Genomic DNA, 15,815 nt, shown 5'->3' with positions numbered 1-15,815 from the left:
TCTTCAGTGCATGACTCAAAATCCTCACTTGGGTAATAAACACAGAGGCAGCTTCTGAGGGAACAAATTTAAGAGGTAGTAAGCCTCCTTGCTGATATCACATTAAATTTCTTTCAAACTCTAATAAAATTTCAATATACCTGGGAGGTTTTTGTTTAACAATCTTGTCACAAGAGCAGACTGAAGTTCTTCACTGATCCAAATATGCTGCTGAATCAACAATCTGTGAACACTGGAGTAAGGTGTGAAGAACTGGAGGTAGTAATAATGTAATAAAAATTTCACTGGGTTGAAAGAAAAATTATACAAATACCGAGCAAACCAAAAGAGTTACTGTGGGTAATACCTTGCAGTACAGCTGAAATGACAGAACTGCATCTCTAGGGTTATTGGCAAAACACTTTTCTGTGTTCCCTCCTGTCTCCACCCCAACCACTTCAGACATTTTACACAACTGACATTTTTACTTAGAAGATGGAGTTGTCTGACCATGGACAACCCTATTTTCTACAATGCTGTATGTACAGCATCTCAGCTAACAGAGGATATTTTCTTGCCTGTAAGGCCAAAGTAGGACCATGCCACAAATAAACAACATAACCTGCAACAAACCAATGTAAAGGAGAAAAAAAAGTAGGAAAAAAAAATAGATACAGAAAAGGAAAACAGCAAGAAAATAGAAAAAAGAAAATAGATACAAAAAAAAGGAAAACAGCACACAAGGTTAACACATACTCTATATTTAATACTGAAGATCTGACAGTACATTATAGTGCATACTGTCACGAACACAGAGTCACAACACTCCCGACTCTGGATCACAATTAACCCTTCAAAGGAGCTGATGTATCTATGTGGTGCTGGATCCACTCAAGGTACTGACTAACTTTGGTGTAGACTCCAAATTTCTCCTTTCTTCCACAGCCTTCACCCCAGCTCACCAGCCCTACCAAAAACCAAGTATCCTTGTATCTAGTGAACATAGGGCCGCCGCTGTCCCCACGGCAGGAGTCTTTCCTGTCTCCCGGGCTCCCAGCACACAGCATGTTGTCAGAGATCTGGGAGCTCATGGCCTGGGCGCACTCGTTGCGGGGCACGATGGGGATCTGGATGTACCTGAGGGAAGCGGCGTAGGTGTGGTTACGCTCGCTCATGGTGCCCCAGCCCGTCACCACCGCCTGCTTCCCGCTCCTCATCAGCTCCTGCTCCGCCAGGTTGCGGGTGGGGAGGCAGATGGGGAGCGCGTATTTGTAATACATCACATGCTCAGCCAAGTGCAGCATGGCTATGTCATTATCTGAGGTCGTCTTGGTGTAATTTTCGTGGGTCACCCATTTATCAATCCAAATGGTTTGCTCATCTGCCTCAGGACGGAAACGGAATTTACCTGGAAGAGCAAACAAGATGGCAGATGCTGTCAAAGCTTCCTTTGCTGTGAAGACCAAAGCATCTGGATTAGACCGGGTGTTAGGACTGCACTCCATGTTTTTACTTCTCTTGTAATACAACTGTTTATGTCATAAGTTAACAGTGCTCTTAACAGATGGACAAATCTCTAAACTTTTCATATTTACGGAAATCATGAATACCTACAGAGATTTAGAGCTCTGGTCATCAGCTGAGAAATCAAATTGCCCTGTGGTGTTCATCTTTCAGGACACTTGTGCAATGTGAGTCAGGAGGAAAACAAGCTCCTTGGAGCCAGCATTCAAAGCTGGGAGAGCAAGCACACCACAAAACAGGACATTTTCAACAGGACATGAGCTTTACACTGCATAGCCAGGGCCTGAATGGCTGAATGTCAGCATTTGTAGGATAAAGTTGACTGATGGGTAAGATTATTCCTTTCTGAAATCTTACATCTGTATTTTAAGGAATTTTTCACTGCTTAAGACTCCTCAGTTGCTATTTGTGCGACATGATCATGGCTACTTCATGGGTCAAGCAGTTATGGAACAGCAAGCAAGAACCTATGATGAAAAGGGCCAAAAATGCAAGAAGGCATTTGTGATACATTGCAATAGGAAAGGCAGAGCTAGGTTTTCTGGCAGGCTGCCAATAAGGTCTTGCAAGTTTTTTTCTGTAAGGAGCATCTCCAAGCATAGGGACTTACAAGACACAGTAGTTACAGAAATATTCTCAAAAGATCTCTTAAACTCAGCTTTGGATCTTGGTCTTCCAGACCACCTGAGTCTCTCTTCTTGCTCCTCTGCAGACAGACAAATGGACAGTTCACATGTGGCTGGAGCAGACAGCTGAACCTGCTCTGATGTCTTGTACTGAGTGGCACCAGCCCCTGATGGATTTGCTAGTAGTGAGTCAACAATCACAAATCAGTTTTCTCCCATCACAATCTCTTTGCAGTGACAGTGTTCAGAGCACACTGAGGCAGCCTGAATCCACTGTGGCTGGGGGCTGGCTGGCAGGGCTTTATTCCTGCCTTCACAGATACAAACTCTGCTTTAGGCCTCAGAAATAACTCTGGACTCAAGCACTGTCAGACCATCTCCTCTGAGGGGGCAGAGTGGCTGTGCAGGAACACGCCTGCTGTGGGGCCCCACACTCTGTACACCAGCTGTCTCCATCCTGAGGCACCCACCAAACAGTGGGTGGCACCTTCTGCACTGCAGTGACAGACTCCCTCACCTCCAGGGGGACACCCTCTGACTTCTGGTGGGTTATCCACCCCCGGAGTTTTAAATTCCAAAATCCTGGATGTACACCTGGAGGTACTGAAACCAGAGGTTGTGGAAATGCATCGAGTTCCTGCTACACAATAAGGACCATCGTAATCTTGCTGCTGGCACAAAAATATTAACTGTGAAGGCAGAAACATGATTTTGAATTTAATCATTACATCCACCTATCTGTTCTATCTTCTTGGAGTTCTGAACACACTTCTGGATGCTCTTAGGCTGGTGATGCAGGAACAAGAGCCACAAACAGGAATATTGTTTTATTCTCAAATCCATCTTCCAAAACTTCAGCTACTTGGAGAACGAACTTTCTATTTCAGACACTAAAAAGCCACATTAGGGTTGCTACAAGACTTCTCTCCAAGCTGAGTGTAAACTGAGATGCAGGTTTCCCCTCCAGTTTTGCTCCTGTGGGTGGCAAGCTGCAGTGAGACAAGTCCTGAAGGGTGTGGGGTATCCCAGCCTGACAGACACAGGTTGAGTAGCACCTGTGCAGGCTCAGTAGCAACACTTTCCTGGCTGTCCCCATGCACAGGGCAATGTCTTCACCCAAAACTCTCCTTGTTGCTCACGGATGTCTCCGGGTTTTTCTGATGAGAACTGCTTTTGTGGTGACAGATGTCTCTGTGAAAAGGTGAATATTCTGGCACTGAGAGGACCCAAGGCTACATCACACACTTTTCAATTCCTTCTTTATGTTGGATGTACATAAACTTATTATCTCTGCTCTCTAGCATCTGCACATCCACAGTGTGTATGGAACATGCACACAGACATCTATTTTTAAGGTTCTATACACAGACAATATATTGGCAGGACTCCACAAATACTGGGAATAATCTATCCTTTCACTAAATGGAAAGCAAGCAGTTGAACTGTTATGCCTCAGCACCAATGCTAGATAGAAAACATTATTAAAGAAAATCCAAGTGTGAATGAAACACTAATTATCTTGGTCTGTTAATTCAGCAGCAGCACTTACTTGACATAGTGACATTTTCTTGTGCTCCAGGGCAGCAGAGCAGATAAAGGCAGTGTTGCCATTCTGCAGCACCTCTCCAGTGAAACATTCTTAAGTAATAGTGTTTAAATACATGAAAAAGCAGAAAGAGATCCTGTGACATTCTCCTTCTGGGATCAAGACTTTTTTTCAGTATTGGGATGGTCTTAAATATTTTCATCACCAGAAAAACACAGGCAGAAGAGACCAAGACTTTCTACTTTACAGACCATCAGCAGTGCTCAGTAGACATCAGAGTAAGGTTCAAATAGCTGAAATGAAATCAGATTTTTACTAAACTTTGTTTTAAGCTAAAGTGCATATTAAAATAGTGCCTAGACAGACCACTCCTACAACCAAGGACTTTTGTCTTCAGAACTTGCCAGTCTTTTCCCTGAGATGATAAATGTTAGGAAATAAACAGTTATATTTAAAAAACACAGGGACAGGTGATTTTCCATACCAAGTTTAACTTTGAACCCCTTGTGTTCCTCAAGGCAGTGTGCTGCTGTTAGGACCCAAGCTGGATGGATGAGAACACCCCCACACAGAAACGTCCCTTCGGTATTTTGCAGCATAATCTGAAACAAGACAAGGGAGGTGTGACACTGCATGGAGCACAGCTCACAGAATACTGTACTCATTCTTCTTGGGTGCTGCCAAATGCCCAGACTTAGCAAGCACCAAAGCATGTCATATTCACTGAAGCCAAAGCTCTACAGGGGAACAAAAACCCTATAAATAGAGTCTCTGTGAAATACCTACAAAAAAGTTTTCAATGTCCTTCCTGAATGAGGGCTGGCTTCATCCAAATCAGCTTGGGGTGATGCTGCAGCTTGGCGTGATGCTGGTCACTGCAAAGAAGCACTTTGTACTAAAAGCTTTGAAATACAGGGCAAAAACGAGGGGTGTGTCCCACACCAAATACCTGCATCATCTCAGGCTGCAGCTCTCATGCTGTGGTGTAAAAGGCCCTTTAATATCAAAGGGAACCAGGCCCTAATTATTTGCATTCATTAGTTCCATGGTAAGACCTGTGAGGTCTCCCTTTTCTTTGTGATAAGCCAACCTGCCATGGCATATTTTGCTGATGAAGTCTGCTATCTTAAATTTATGACAGACAAGACTTATAAGAAAGGGCAGGAAGATCACCTCCCACTGGAAGGCTGTTGCAGGAGCTGAAGCACACGTCACACATGAGTTCTCCAGGATGGAACAACAGAGCAGTTGCTGTGAGTGCCATCACCATCCTCTCTCTTGGCAGTGTTGGCACAGTAAGTTCAAATATTTGGCAACAAGAACAAGGTCAAGAATCCTCACAGATACTAAATTATTTTTTCCTGCTACTCCAACCTTTGGGATACTTTTGAAAAAGCAAAGGGAATCTTAACTTCATATGACACCATCAGTAACAAGGCAAGAGCCTTTCTGGGGCAGAGAGGGAGGCAGAGCAGTTCAGGTAGAGCCTGAGCTATTTGTGGCAAAGAATCCCTTTGTCCTTACCTGCCAAGGGCTGCCTCCCCTTCTTCCAACTGTTCCATTAACGAGCCGAATATTGAAGTCTGCTTTGGCTTCAACGTAGTCTGACTTCACTCTTCCACAGGGGAACTCCACTGCAGAAGAGGCAGAGAACTCACTAGCAAAGCCCAGGTCACCCAATCCTCTTTTTAGAGCATTTCCTCTGTCTAATCTAGGCAATGTTGTTCAGAGGCTTCATGGAAGTCCCTCAGCTTGGCAGAGGAGGCAGTCTCCTGATTCCCCTTTATGTCTCCCTGAGACAAACATGGATAAATGGCCATAAAGTGGGTATGGAGCTGGGAAATGCAGGCAGAGTTACTCTTCATGGAATAGATGTTTTGAAAATGAGTACAAAGTGCACTGCAGACAAATCTCCCCTAAAACTCTTTTACATCAGTCTGAATAATCCTCTGCAAAAGCTGGACTACAAACACCCTGCTCTTACCTACAGGCTCACACGTGGTGTGGTCATCCTTGAGCTGATACCCCGATGCACAGCTGCACAAGCGATGCTGCTCAGCAGGGTCCTCCCTGCAGAAATGTTCACAGCCCCCATTGTCCGTGGAACAGTTGCTGTATTTGACCTCTGTGGGAAAAACAAACAGCAAGAGAGACGTGGAGTTGGGAAGTAGGAGTCACAGAAAGGTAAGGTGGCAAAGTGACATCGTGCTTCAAGTGGGTAACAGCTGTCAATGGATTTGGAATGACAGCTGTGGGCTTCAATGACACTCAGGCCTCTAGACAGCAAGCAGACCTAGGTCCAGAATCAGGGAGTGGGGAGATGGAGGAAACAGATTACTGCAGACTGGAGAACAGAAAATGCCCTGTCACTATGTGCCAAGTCCCACAGTGAAAGCTGTTGATGATACATGACATACAAAGCTCATCCCTAAATATTCTATGCAGCTTCTGTCCAAGGAAGGAACTGTTACAGTAATAAAATATTCACAGTGGATTGGGTTTTCCCCTGTATTTAAAAACCCCACCATAATCCCCAATTCTAAAGTAAACCCCTGCTTCACAGATTATTTCCAATATTGTCCAAAATTTAGATATCTCAAACCTTTAAAATTATCCTATGGCAATACAAAGTTAATTTTGCTTTAGATAAGCACAGATAAACCTCTTACTACACTAAGAAGCAAGAGAGAAACCACATTAGTAAAGAAAGTAGTAAAGAAAGAATATGCCATGCATTAACTGAAGTGTCCATCCCTATCACAGAGAGATCCCTGTCACAAAGGATGTTATTTTATAGTGGATTAAATGCAGTGTTACCATAACTGCACAAAACCCCCTCCCAGCCTTTGTTACAGATGCAGGAAAATTTTCCAATAGCGTCCTTGCAGATCCCATTGGAACAAGGATTTGGTTTACACTGATCTCCATCTGAAACAGAGGTAGGAAAACTCAGTTGCTGAACCATACAGAGCTCACAGATCAAACATCAACACGAACAGACCCTCCCCAGACTCCCAAGTATCAGCCATGTTTCTGGCACTTAATGGTGACACCTCTGTGGCACTTGGCCAGAGGCAGGGTCATCTGTTTGGGTTCTCAATTACATCTGCAGAGTGAGTGGAGTGGGCAGAAGGGGAGCAAAGAGTAAAGCCTGAAGCAGGCAGGACAGCAGCAGGTTACTGCTGGACCACGTCAGGCATGGTTAGAGTGTCAAAGCATTTTTCACCAATTCCTTAACTCTGGGAAGATGACTGATGATAGGTACAGGTGCACCTCAAGTGTTTTTGGAAGACTGCTTGTATGATAGAACAGGAAAACATCCTCTGCACAATCCTTATGAGAGAGAATGAGAATTTGAATCAGTACATGACATATGGCAGCAGGAAGGCTGAGTACTAGTAACTCCTGAGGAAACACAGAGAAGTGATTAGGAAAGTCTTTACTTACCTATGTACTTGCTCCAAAAATTTAGCTGTGGAGAAATAAAACTTGTATTACAGCAAGAAAACCATTTTTCACAAGTGAGGGATTTTAAGTGTTTCATGGTCTTGGCCAACAGGACACAGCACTTGGGTCAGTAACATCAGTCTCATTCTTCTTGGCAGTGCAGTGACTGGCACTACAAACCAAGAAAAGCAGCCAGTGAGCCCCCTGTACTGCCTGCACTAAGCACAGACTCCCCTGCTCTGCTTGCAGGCTATCTCTTGGCACTTACTGCCAGGTAAGTCACCTGAGTTCATTTGAGCCCAGTTAGACAAAACTTGGGCATTCTAAGGACAGTCCCTCTCTCCTCTGGGATCTGAGGGACAGCAAGGACTGGGTAATCCTATGCTTTGAGCCTATTCTGCTAAAAACAGCAACAGGGAGTACAACCCAACACAACAATTGAGTGTAGAAAGGGCCAGGAATCAGCAGACAGTAAACATAGTGTCCAGTTCAAAATAGGAGTTTGGAGAAGGAGAGAAACAATGTAGTGATAAGATAAAGGTTTGTCAGGCATAACTGGGAGACTTGGGAGATACACTGAAAAGCAGCCAGGACTGATGAATGGACAACAAAGGGGAAAGACTGAAAGGACTGGGAGAAACTCAGTAGCAGCAAGAATAGCCAGTGGGGTCAAGCAAGGATTGGAATTAACTGTCTAGGACCCAAACCTCACCAGGTGGGTCAGGTGGGACATTCTTGAGTAGCCAAGCTTTGTGGCCCATAGAGGGGTAACTTGACAATCACTGTAACACAGTGACACTCAAAACCATGCCTACACCTGAGGAGTCAGGAAAGATCCATGTTCAGTACTGACAGCATGATCTCCTGTGCCCTGGATTGCGATATTTTAAGAAAATCATTGACTGACTAAGTTATCTTATCCTTAAAAACAAACCAACTTACTGTTTCTTCCTTGGTTTCAAATATCTCACTGGCTTCCTCAAAGTCACAGCGCTCTTCAATACACTCACGCTCCACAGAGCCTGGCTTGAGCTCCTCCAGGAAAGTATTTGACCTCTTCTGGATTCTCAGGACTCGGTTTGCATCTTTACTGCTGTAAAATACTGCAAGCAAAAAGGTGAGAGCAGAAGCAGAGAAAAGAGCTGGCTGAAAACTCGCAGTGGTGCTTCCCAAAGGACACCTATGAGAGGAAGAGCCTCTCTCCAGTACAGCAAGAGAGGCTGCCCTAGACACCATGTGCTGTCTGTGCTGTGCTGCAAGCTCCAGCCTCTGCCCTGCGGTACTCTGACATCTCATGGGGCTCAGCAGGGTTCTGACCAGGCAGCTGCCATGGCCCCAGCATTGTTTGTCAACCTCTGCTAAAGGAAGTCAAACCCCCATAATGAGAATGATTCCAGCCACTCCCTCTGACTAACAGAGGAGCAGGAAATGAAACTGCAGCTACTGGGAAAGGTTGAAGGCCATCTCTCAAAAGAATGCTTACTTGAGGTGCAGCAGCCCCAGGAAGAGCAGGCAGCCAGCAGCAGCCCCACAGTGAGGAGCTTCCACATGCTGCAGCAGGAGTTACCTGAGGAGGAGAGGGCAGGTGTCAAGAAGAGCACATTGCTGAGTGACACAAGACCCTGCTGCAGACAGTTCCCACCCATCCAGCTCAGCCAGCTCGCTCACTGGCTTTTCAGAAAGCTACATCTCTGCTGAAAGCTCTGCTGTGCCCTGTCTCTGACTCCAGCTCTGGAGTGGCTGTTCACTAGGGCCCCTCCAGACCGGTTTGCTCATTCCCTTTAATACACCAGCAGAAAACTTCTGGCCTGTCTTGACACCCTCCCCTTGTCACTGGACATTTTTAACAAGCTTCATGCTCCATTAAAGGAAGCTGTACTTAGAAATCTCAAAGGATACAATACTTTTGAAGCACTTACTGCTTTATTCAGTGGGAATCAGCGTGATCTGTTCTTCCTCCAGGAGCTCTGCTGGAACTTAGTTAATCCATAACTTCAGATATTTACTCTTTGGAGTGACATGAAGTGCTTTCTTTTTAGTTGTTAAACAAACAGTGCTCAGGGAGAGCTTGACCATTTACCTGCATACAGAGGAAAAGTAAAACAGCTGAGGCACCCACTCTGCCTTTCTCAAACCATTTTCTCCTTTTAATTCTCTGGTGAGTAGAAATGGTTATATATAATTTGCAAGTGTACATACCCAGTGCTGTGGTCTCTTGAGAGATCCTGCCCTCTTCTCACAACACACAATCACCCAAAAGAGACACATACTGCAATTTTTAAGAGTCCTCTCATTTCACTTTCTCATCAAAGCTTCCATCACAAAATAGTAAAGGGAACTAACCCCCACTGACAGCCCTAAGCAGATACCAGATGCTTGTACCAGCATATTGCATCTTCTGGTGTGCTGGGTTAGCTCTCATCAGAACAAAGTATTCTATTGCATTCTGAACACTAAGCATTTAGAGAAAACCCCCAATCCTTTTCAAAAATTTTCTTGCATTGGAAGTGGTAGGAACCAGCATATCCAAGTTCTCTGCAGTGGCACCTCTGTGAGCTGTGCAGAATTCCAGAATCACTCAGGTTGGAAAAAACCTCCAAGTCCATTGAGCCTGTGACCAAATCCTCACCTTGCCACCCAGCCCAGAGCACTGAGTGCCACATCCAGTCATTCCTTGAACACCTCCAGTAAGGGGAACTCCAAACCTCCCTGGGCAGCCCCTTCCAATGAGTAATGACCCTTTGCAGGGTTGAAGATGCTGAAGATGATGTTGAAGATATGGCATCTTCATGCAAACCACCTGTGCACCCAGGAGTCCTCGGACACACTGAGTGGGGCAGTAAGTTTTTTGCTATTAGCTTCTGCCACATTATTAAAAAAAAGACCAAAATTAATTAACCTGTATCAGAGGAGTAAGAGTATCTTCTGTCTCTACTGTTGCCTTCTTTGCATTTTTTCTGTAGTGCCACTTAAAGCAGAGCCTGACACTCAGGGAATGATGCATGTGTGAATAAACACAGTAGTTCTTATTTTCTCCTTATTCTGGCTCCAGGTAACCAATGAAAAATGGTAAAATGAAAATGTTACCATTTTCATCATACAAGAGTCCATAACATCAGAATGATATTCCTGCTCAATACACTATTCCCTCCATACTTCTGTTTAATTATCACGTACAAAGATGTTTTTCACATAGAAAACATTCATGACCATTGTAACTTACTTTCCACCCACTTTGTGACAGTACTGTGGAACTCTACAACCATCCTGTCAATTAAAGTAAATCTGCTGGAAGTTTCCTATCAGCATCTTATGAACCCACCAATCTGTACAGATGGAAGAGAAAGCTTGTCACAATCCACTCTATGAACTGCTCACCCAAACACGCCAAATTTTTTGTTTCAAGTTTACAGGTGTCATTTATAACACTCAGTTCCTACATTTGATGAAAAAACTCACTTCTCCCACATTTTTCACTTATTCCAGTCACTGTAAATGCATTTTCACTTATTCCAGTCACTGTACATATTGCAATAAATGGAATACACAGAGGCCCAGGTGGAGGAGAGAACAACTGCTCCCACCTCATCCTGGCACTGCAGCACCATGGCCAGGAACAGCACCTGAGGAGGGGTAACCAACACAGCCCTGCTGAGTCTGACAGTGTTCCCATTGAGCTGTGGGTTTGCTGCCAGCAGAGCTTTGATCAGATGAGCACCAGTAGAAGCACCACATTTAAAACATCATTTGTTCACTACAAGACATAGCTAAAAAAATTAAACTGATGTCTTCAACTCCATGCCAATTAAACCAACACAAAAAATGCTACAAAATTAGCCTACAACATTTACATTTACCATTTCACTCCTCTCTAAGGAACAGCTCTGAACTTCTGATGCAAGCCAGGATAAAACCATTTAATCACAGCACAGGTTTTTATTAGCTGGTTCCCACCTGATGGGCACAGCAGCCCTCTCACAATAAAATCAGCAACAGAGAATCCTTACTGGAAGCTCGGAAACGTGTTTACTTTATATACAAGAAAAAAATATTTACAACAAGTAAACTATGTACAAAAAAACCTCCAAGAGACATTTCCATGGTAATCACTGTATAAATTAACAAAATAAATAGGAGGGAAGCAGGTCCCATTCTTAAGGCACAAAACCTTCTTCCCAAGACTGTACAGGGATTCACTTGCTTCCCGATGCTTTTGACAGGATCGCAGGAATGGTGGGGACACCCCTGAGGAACAACGGTCGGTGGACAATGATACAGACATGCAGTCACTGCTGACAGTTGTAGAAAAACATCATTTTTCATACTTTCCTTTTTTTTTACAGTACACACATCTTAAGATACAAAATATGTCTTGTAAACAGTCTGTTTTATAAATCACATCGCTATTACGCACGTTTTTAAATAACACTAAAACAATGATTGAAGCTTTCCATATGATTTGGGGGCAGAAGCAGATTTAGCACTGACACAGAAGGCCTCAACAGAGCTGGAGGCTCCCAGGTGCCAGGCCAGCACCTCCAGGCACCCGGCAGCACAGCTCCCCTTGGCCACTGTGCTGGCTCCTGCTGACATCCTGCAAGGTACAGAAGAGAGGCTGCACCAGCCCTCCCAAGGGCAGCCCAGGGCAGGGCACTGCCAACAGCCAAACCTCCCTCCAGTCTCCACTGCACACAATCTCTCACTTAGCCCAAACCATCATTCCCCAGAATCTGCCATTAAATATCCAGGATGGTGCCAGGATGGTGATGTGAGAAAAGGGACTGAAGCCTCTTCCAAGCAGAAGAAACCCCGTGCCCAGCTCACTGCAGCCACTGCCAGGGTGAGGGATGTGAACAGAAGGTGCTGTATGGCTTTCACAGGAGCTGTGTTTCTTCAGGGACTAAACACCTGTGTGATAGGTGCAGTTCTAGCTTCTCTCAGGCTGGTGCTCCTGAGACTGCTGGGCAGTCTCTTTTTGGCAAAGCAGCATATTTTTTACTAACTGTCGTTCCTGAGTTTTTCTCCCACAAAAAATTATCAGATGTCAGAAGAGAAACTCAGAATAGGCAGTAGCCAGGAGTTCCACCTGGCTCCCTACTTTGCAGATAGAGCTCACTGATGTTCAACACAAATTGTCTTCATCTATTCACAAAAATCTTGCCAACAGAAATCTGCACTGTTCCCAGTGAGACATACAGAACTACAACCCTTTGGGGTTTCTTAGATCTAAACCTTAATAAATATCTAAAGGCACTCAGGTTAAACGTGGATCCTGTTTTCTAGATCTTAGAAGAAGGAAGAACTCCCTTCCTGCCTCTGATAAGTAAGACAGGAATATAGTGGCTGTTAACCCATTGACAGATGTGCATGTGCACAAAAAGGATCTCAAGGCATTGACACACAGATCAAAAAAGCAAAAGAAATGAAGATGCATCTGTGCAAGCCTCATCACTCATGTAAATGGCTAATGGCCATCAGGTCTTGATAGATATGGCATGAATTAAGGAACACACCTGAATGTAGAAATTCTTTGGATTCTTCTGTTGCTCTAGGCAGGAAGAGTAGAGAGGAGCTCTTTCTATGGAAGCAAGAATTTAATTCCTCAAGGACTATGCAAGGCAAGAGCTTATTGTTTATGCATCTTTAACCATGAGGCTGCTGGGGAAAGTTGACAGAACAGCTCCTCCACTCCTTCACTGCATATAGGAACAAACACAGATCTCACCTCTTATCTGGAGTTATCTCCTGCCTCATGCCCTGCTGCACTCTCCTGGAAGGCACATGGATGTCCCAGAAACATGCAGTTCTGGGACAGACAGTGGGATGCACACACTATGAGGTCACTGCACACCACCACTGGTGATGGCTGCATCCTGGGGCTCTCCTGAGACTTCTCATTTTCATCCAGATGCTGCTCTGTGCCTCAACAAGCAAGTGGGACAATACAGTATGCTTGCAATTCTTACTTACCTGATACCTCAGGAATTCAATATAGTTAGAGGGAGTCTGTACTGATAAATAACAACTACAGCTATGGAAGCAATTGCCAACATATAAATGGGAGAAATACATTCAGGGCAAGGCTGGACATATTTCCTGCTCAGGCCCCACTGTATTTATACTGTAAGTGTTTCTAGCTGGATCAAGCATGTTTAGTCTTCTTTTACCTTCTCATGAGTTTTAACACAAGCCCTGTCACTCGCCAGGCTGTGAGAAGACACATGGGTAAATGTGTCTGGTTAGAAAAGACAGAGTCAGAATAACCCTTGGTGAAATACTAGGGAATTCAATGGAGTTTGCCCAGCTGAAAGGAAATCAGCCCAGAGCCTTTATAAGCTGACAAATCTTTACATAAACTAACTTGACTGATTGTTATTAGACTAGAGAAGTGATATCAATTTGATAAAAATCCTTACTTTAAAATCCTTTACTTAAAAAAGTAAAAAAAGAATGATGTCCTCAGCAAATTATCTTTTATGCCACTGTGCATGTGGGCTTTTCTGTCTGCAGCCATAGTCAGAGAGATGCCACTCTGTAATAATAAAAAAATATTAAATAAATATACAGAAAATAACAGTAATTAAATATTTCTGCTGTCTCTCAAGTTTTACAGCACTGACTGTTGCCAAATTCCCTTTGCAGTGACAAAGATGGTGATATAACTATGCATGCTGGTCTTGGGCTTTAACAGCCAACCAACTGAGGTCAGCAATCTAGAAACTCTGATTCAGAGGCACTAATTTTTCCATGCTCCACTGTTGCTGGTACCAAAGGCAATTTATCAACATATTCCAGTTTTCATTATAAGGCTCATTTGCTTGGTAACAATCCTCCTCCTCTCAGTGCTCTTACAGAAGCCCCAATGTTTGACAGCATAAGGAATCTTTTAGGGGTACAGCCCAGGAGAATTGAGCTACTCTAATCTTTTGTATCACCCTGGAGTGAAGAAGCAAGGCAGCAAGAAACAGAAGCAAGGTGGAAAAGCTACTGAGACCTAGACAGGTGAAAAGATACAAGTACTAGACTTAAATCTCGTATTTTGTGACAGAAATAGTTTTCTTCACTGCAAGCTGAAGTAAAGAAACAGCTCTCATGTCTGTGGCCACAGAAGTGGCACTGAACAGGCAGGAAGCTACACCTGGCCACTGCCAGTCATGCTACTCCCTCCCCCAGGATGAAGCAAGTTGTCCTATACCTCCCTTCTTGTGCAGCACAAACAGCTCATTAGCTCTACTCTCCCTTTTACCTGGTCTCCCAAAGATGAATTCAGAAGAAGGAATGTCAGAGCTGATCTCCTGCAACTATTCTGCTCTCCAGAATTTTCTTTTCTTACTGCCAGGAATTTCTGAACAATTGTCCATGATGACTCAGCAGCACATTTTTTGTGAAAACCTAAAGGTTGTACCATTGCCCCTGGCTGGTAGAAGAGAGCAGGCCCAGCAGAAGGCCCTGCCAACTGGTGCAAATCCTGTCTGAAGCACATGCACTGTTTGTTGCAAAAGCATGAGTGAATGAGAATCACTTGATATTCACTGGAAGAGGTCTGCACTGGTTTCGAATTTCAGATGCAAATTACACACAACTACAGATGCATTAAAAAGGGAATAGTAAGATGAAAGGAGAGGCTTTGTCCCACTTAAATATGCTAAATACAGGTGTGACGCACAGATGAGCAGGAAAGTTTTGGGTCTGAAGAGACTGTCAGATGCTCCTGAATTAAGACTGGCCGATACATCTTTTGCCCTGAATGATTCTACTGTGATGAAGTTATCCAGTAAAGGTATCTGTGTTGCAGTTCTCAGGAGTCCTGCACTGTCCCTGGAACCAGAACTTCCCATGACACAGGACATGGCTCTTCAAACAGCGAGTGAGTTCTCTCCAGGAGGCTCTGCCAACCACAGAGGAAGTGCCTCTCCAAAGGATGCAGCCATACCCCACAGGAAAAAAGTAGCACCATGCTTGGTTGATATGAGCTCCGAACAGCTAAACTTTGGCTGTTCAGCAGAGATAGTTGTGAGCACATCTGCTTGGTGAGGTGACTGCTGTGCAGTTAGGGAGAATGGTAGACACAGGCTGTGAAAACAGAGGCTAAGCCTCGCTGACAGGAGTACTCCGGCTCAGCTCCTTGATCCCGTGCAGTATCCTCTTCATGTGACCCACTTTGGTCACTCCCAGGTCCTGGAAGAAAAAAGAAAACCTTACACTAAAAGAAAGTGTAGAAGGAAACTCCAGGTGGCCAAGCAACAGTTACAAACTAGCCAGCCAGTTACAAAGAGAGGAGGAAACCAACCAGAAAAATTCCAAACCTGAGGGTTATATACAGAGCCTCAAACCAACATGTCAAAAAGCTATTAAGGAATGCAGAGTGGGCACAGAGCAATGCAGAGACACAACTGTGGACTGTTAGCCAGAACACAAATTGTTTAGGTTGTCAAAGGCTGTGAGAACAGGAAGAGAACATAGATGTCAAGGACCAAATCTAGAAGCCAAAACATGCAGGAGGAACTAACCAGTCACATCTGATAGCTGGGTACCATGCAACAAACACAGGCTGTAGGTGGATGACATGCAGAGGGGTCAGTTACACAGGTTACAGCAAACCTCACCATGGAAAGATGGTAAAAATGATAAATAAAGGTTCAAGGGGCATCAAACAAATGCCACACACTAGTTCAAAAAAACCTGTTTTCCTG

At 44.2% G+C, this 15,815-nt stretch overlaps 2 protein-coding genes across 6 annotated transcripts in view; both read right to left on the bottom strand.

Annotated features, from left to right (window-relative positions):
• Positions 1-724: 724 nt before the first annotated feature.
• On the bottom strand, positions 725-13,642 carry PROC (protein C, inactivator of coagulation factors Va and VIIIa). Its single transcript, XM_054639322.2, has 10 exons — positions 13,539-13,642; positions 9,042-9,202; positions 8,606-8,689; positions 8,065-8,225; positions 7,123-7,147; positions 6,493-6,603; positions 5,660-5,800; positions 5,200-5,309; positions 4,160-4,277; positions 725-1,387 (listed from the first exon to the last, which is right to left on the bottom strand). Exons 3-10 carry the CDS (start codon positions 8,670-8,672, stop codon positions 825-827), a joined length of 1,296 nt encoding a protein of 431 aa, XP_054495297.1. The 5' UTR covers positions 8,673-8,689; positions 9,042-9,202; positions 13,539-13,642; the 3' UTR covers positions 725-824.
• Positions 11,039-15,815, bottom strand: part of DGKD (diacylglycerol kinase delta) — a 58,527-nt gene continuing 53,750 nt past the window's right edge. For 4 of the 5 annotated variants that reach the window (XM_077183833.1, XM_077183834.1, XM_077183835.1 and 1 more), the window contains one exon: positions 11,039-15,300. In XM_077183833.1, the coding sequence (XP_077039948.1) occupies positions 15,211-15,300 (90 nt within the window). In that variant the 3' untranslated portion in view covers positions 11,039-15,210. The remainder of the gene's footprint in view (positions 15,301-15,815) is intronic. The other variant, XR_013183604.1, reaches the window with a different exon arrangement.

This window comes from Agelaius phoeniceus, chromosome 10 (genome assembly GCF_051311805.1).
Source record: "Agelaius phoeniceus isolate bAgePho1 chromosome 10, bAgePho1.hap1, whole genome shotgun sequence".
Lineage (NCBI taxonomy): Eukaryota > Metazoa > Chordata > Aves > Passeriformes > Icteridae > Agelaius > Agelaius phoeniceus.
The sequence above is the reverse complement of the archived record's forward strand: the minus strand, read 5'-3'. Positions and strand labels throughout refer to the sequence as shown.

Coding starts and splice junctions, on each gene's coding strand:
- PROC (XM_054639322.2), bottom strand. CDS start 8,672: ATGTGGAAGCTCCTCACTGTGGGGCTGCTGCTGGCTGCCTGCTCTTCC. Junction 4,278..5,199: donor GGGGAGGCAGCCCTTGGCAG/GTAAGGACAAAG, acceptor GTCTTGTTTCAG/ATTATGCTGCAAAATACCGA. Junction 1,388..4,159: donor GGGGTTCAAAGTTAAACTTG/GTATGGAAAATC, acceptor TTGCTCTTCCAG/GTAAATTCCGTTTCCGTCCT.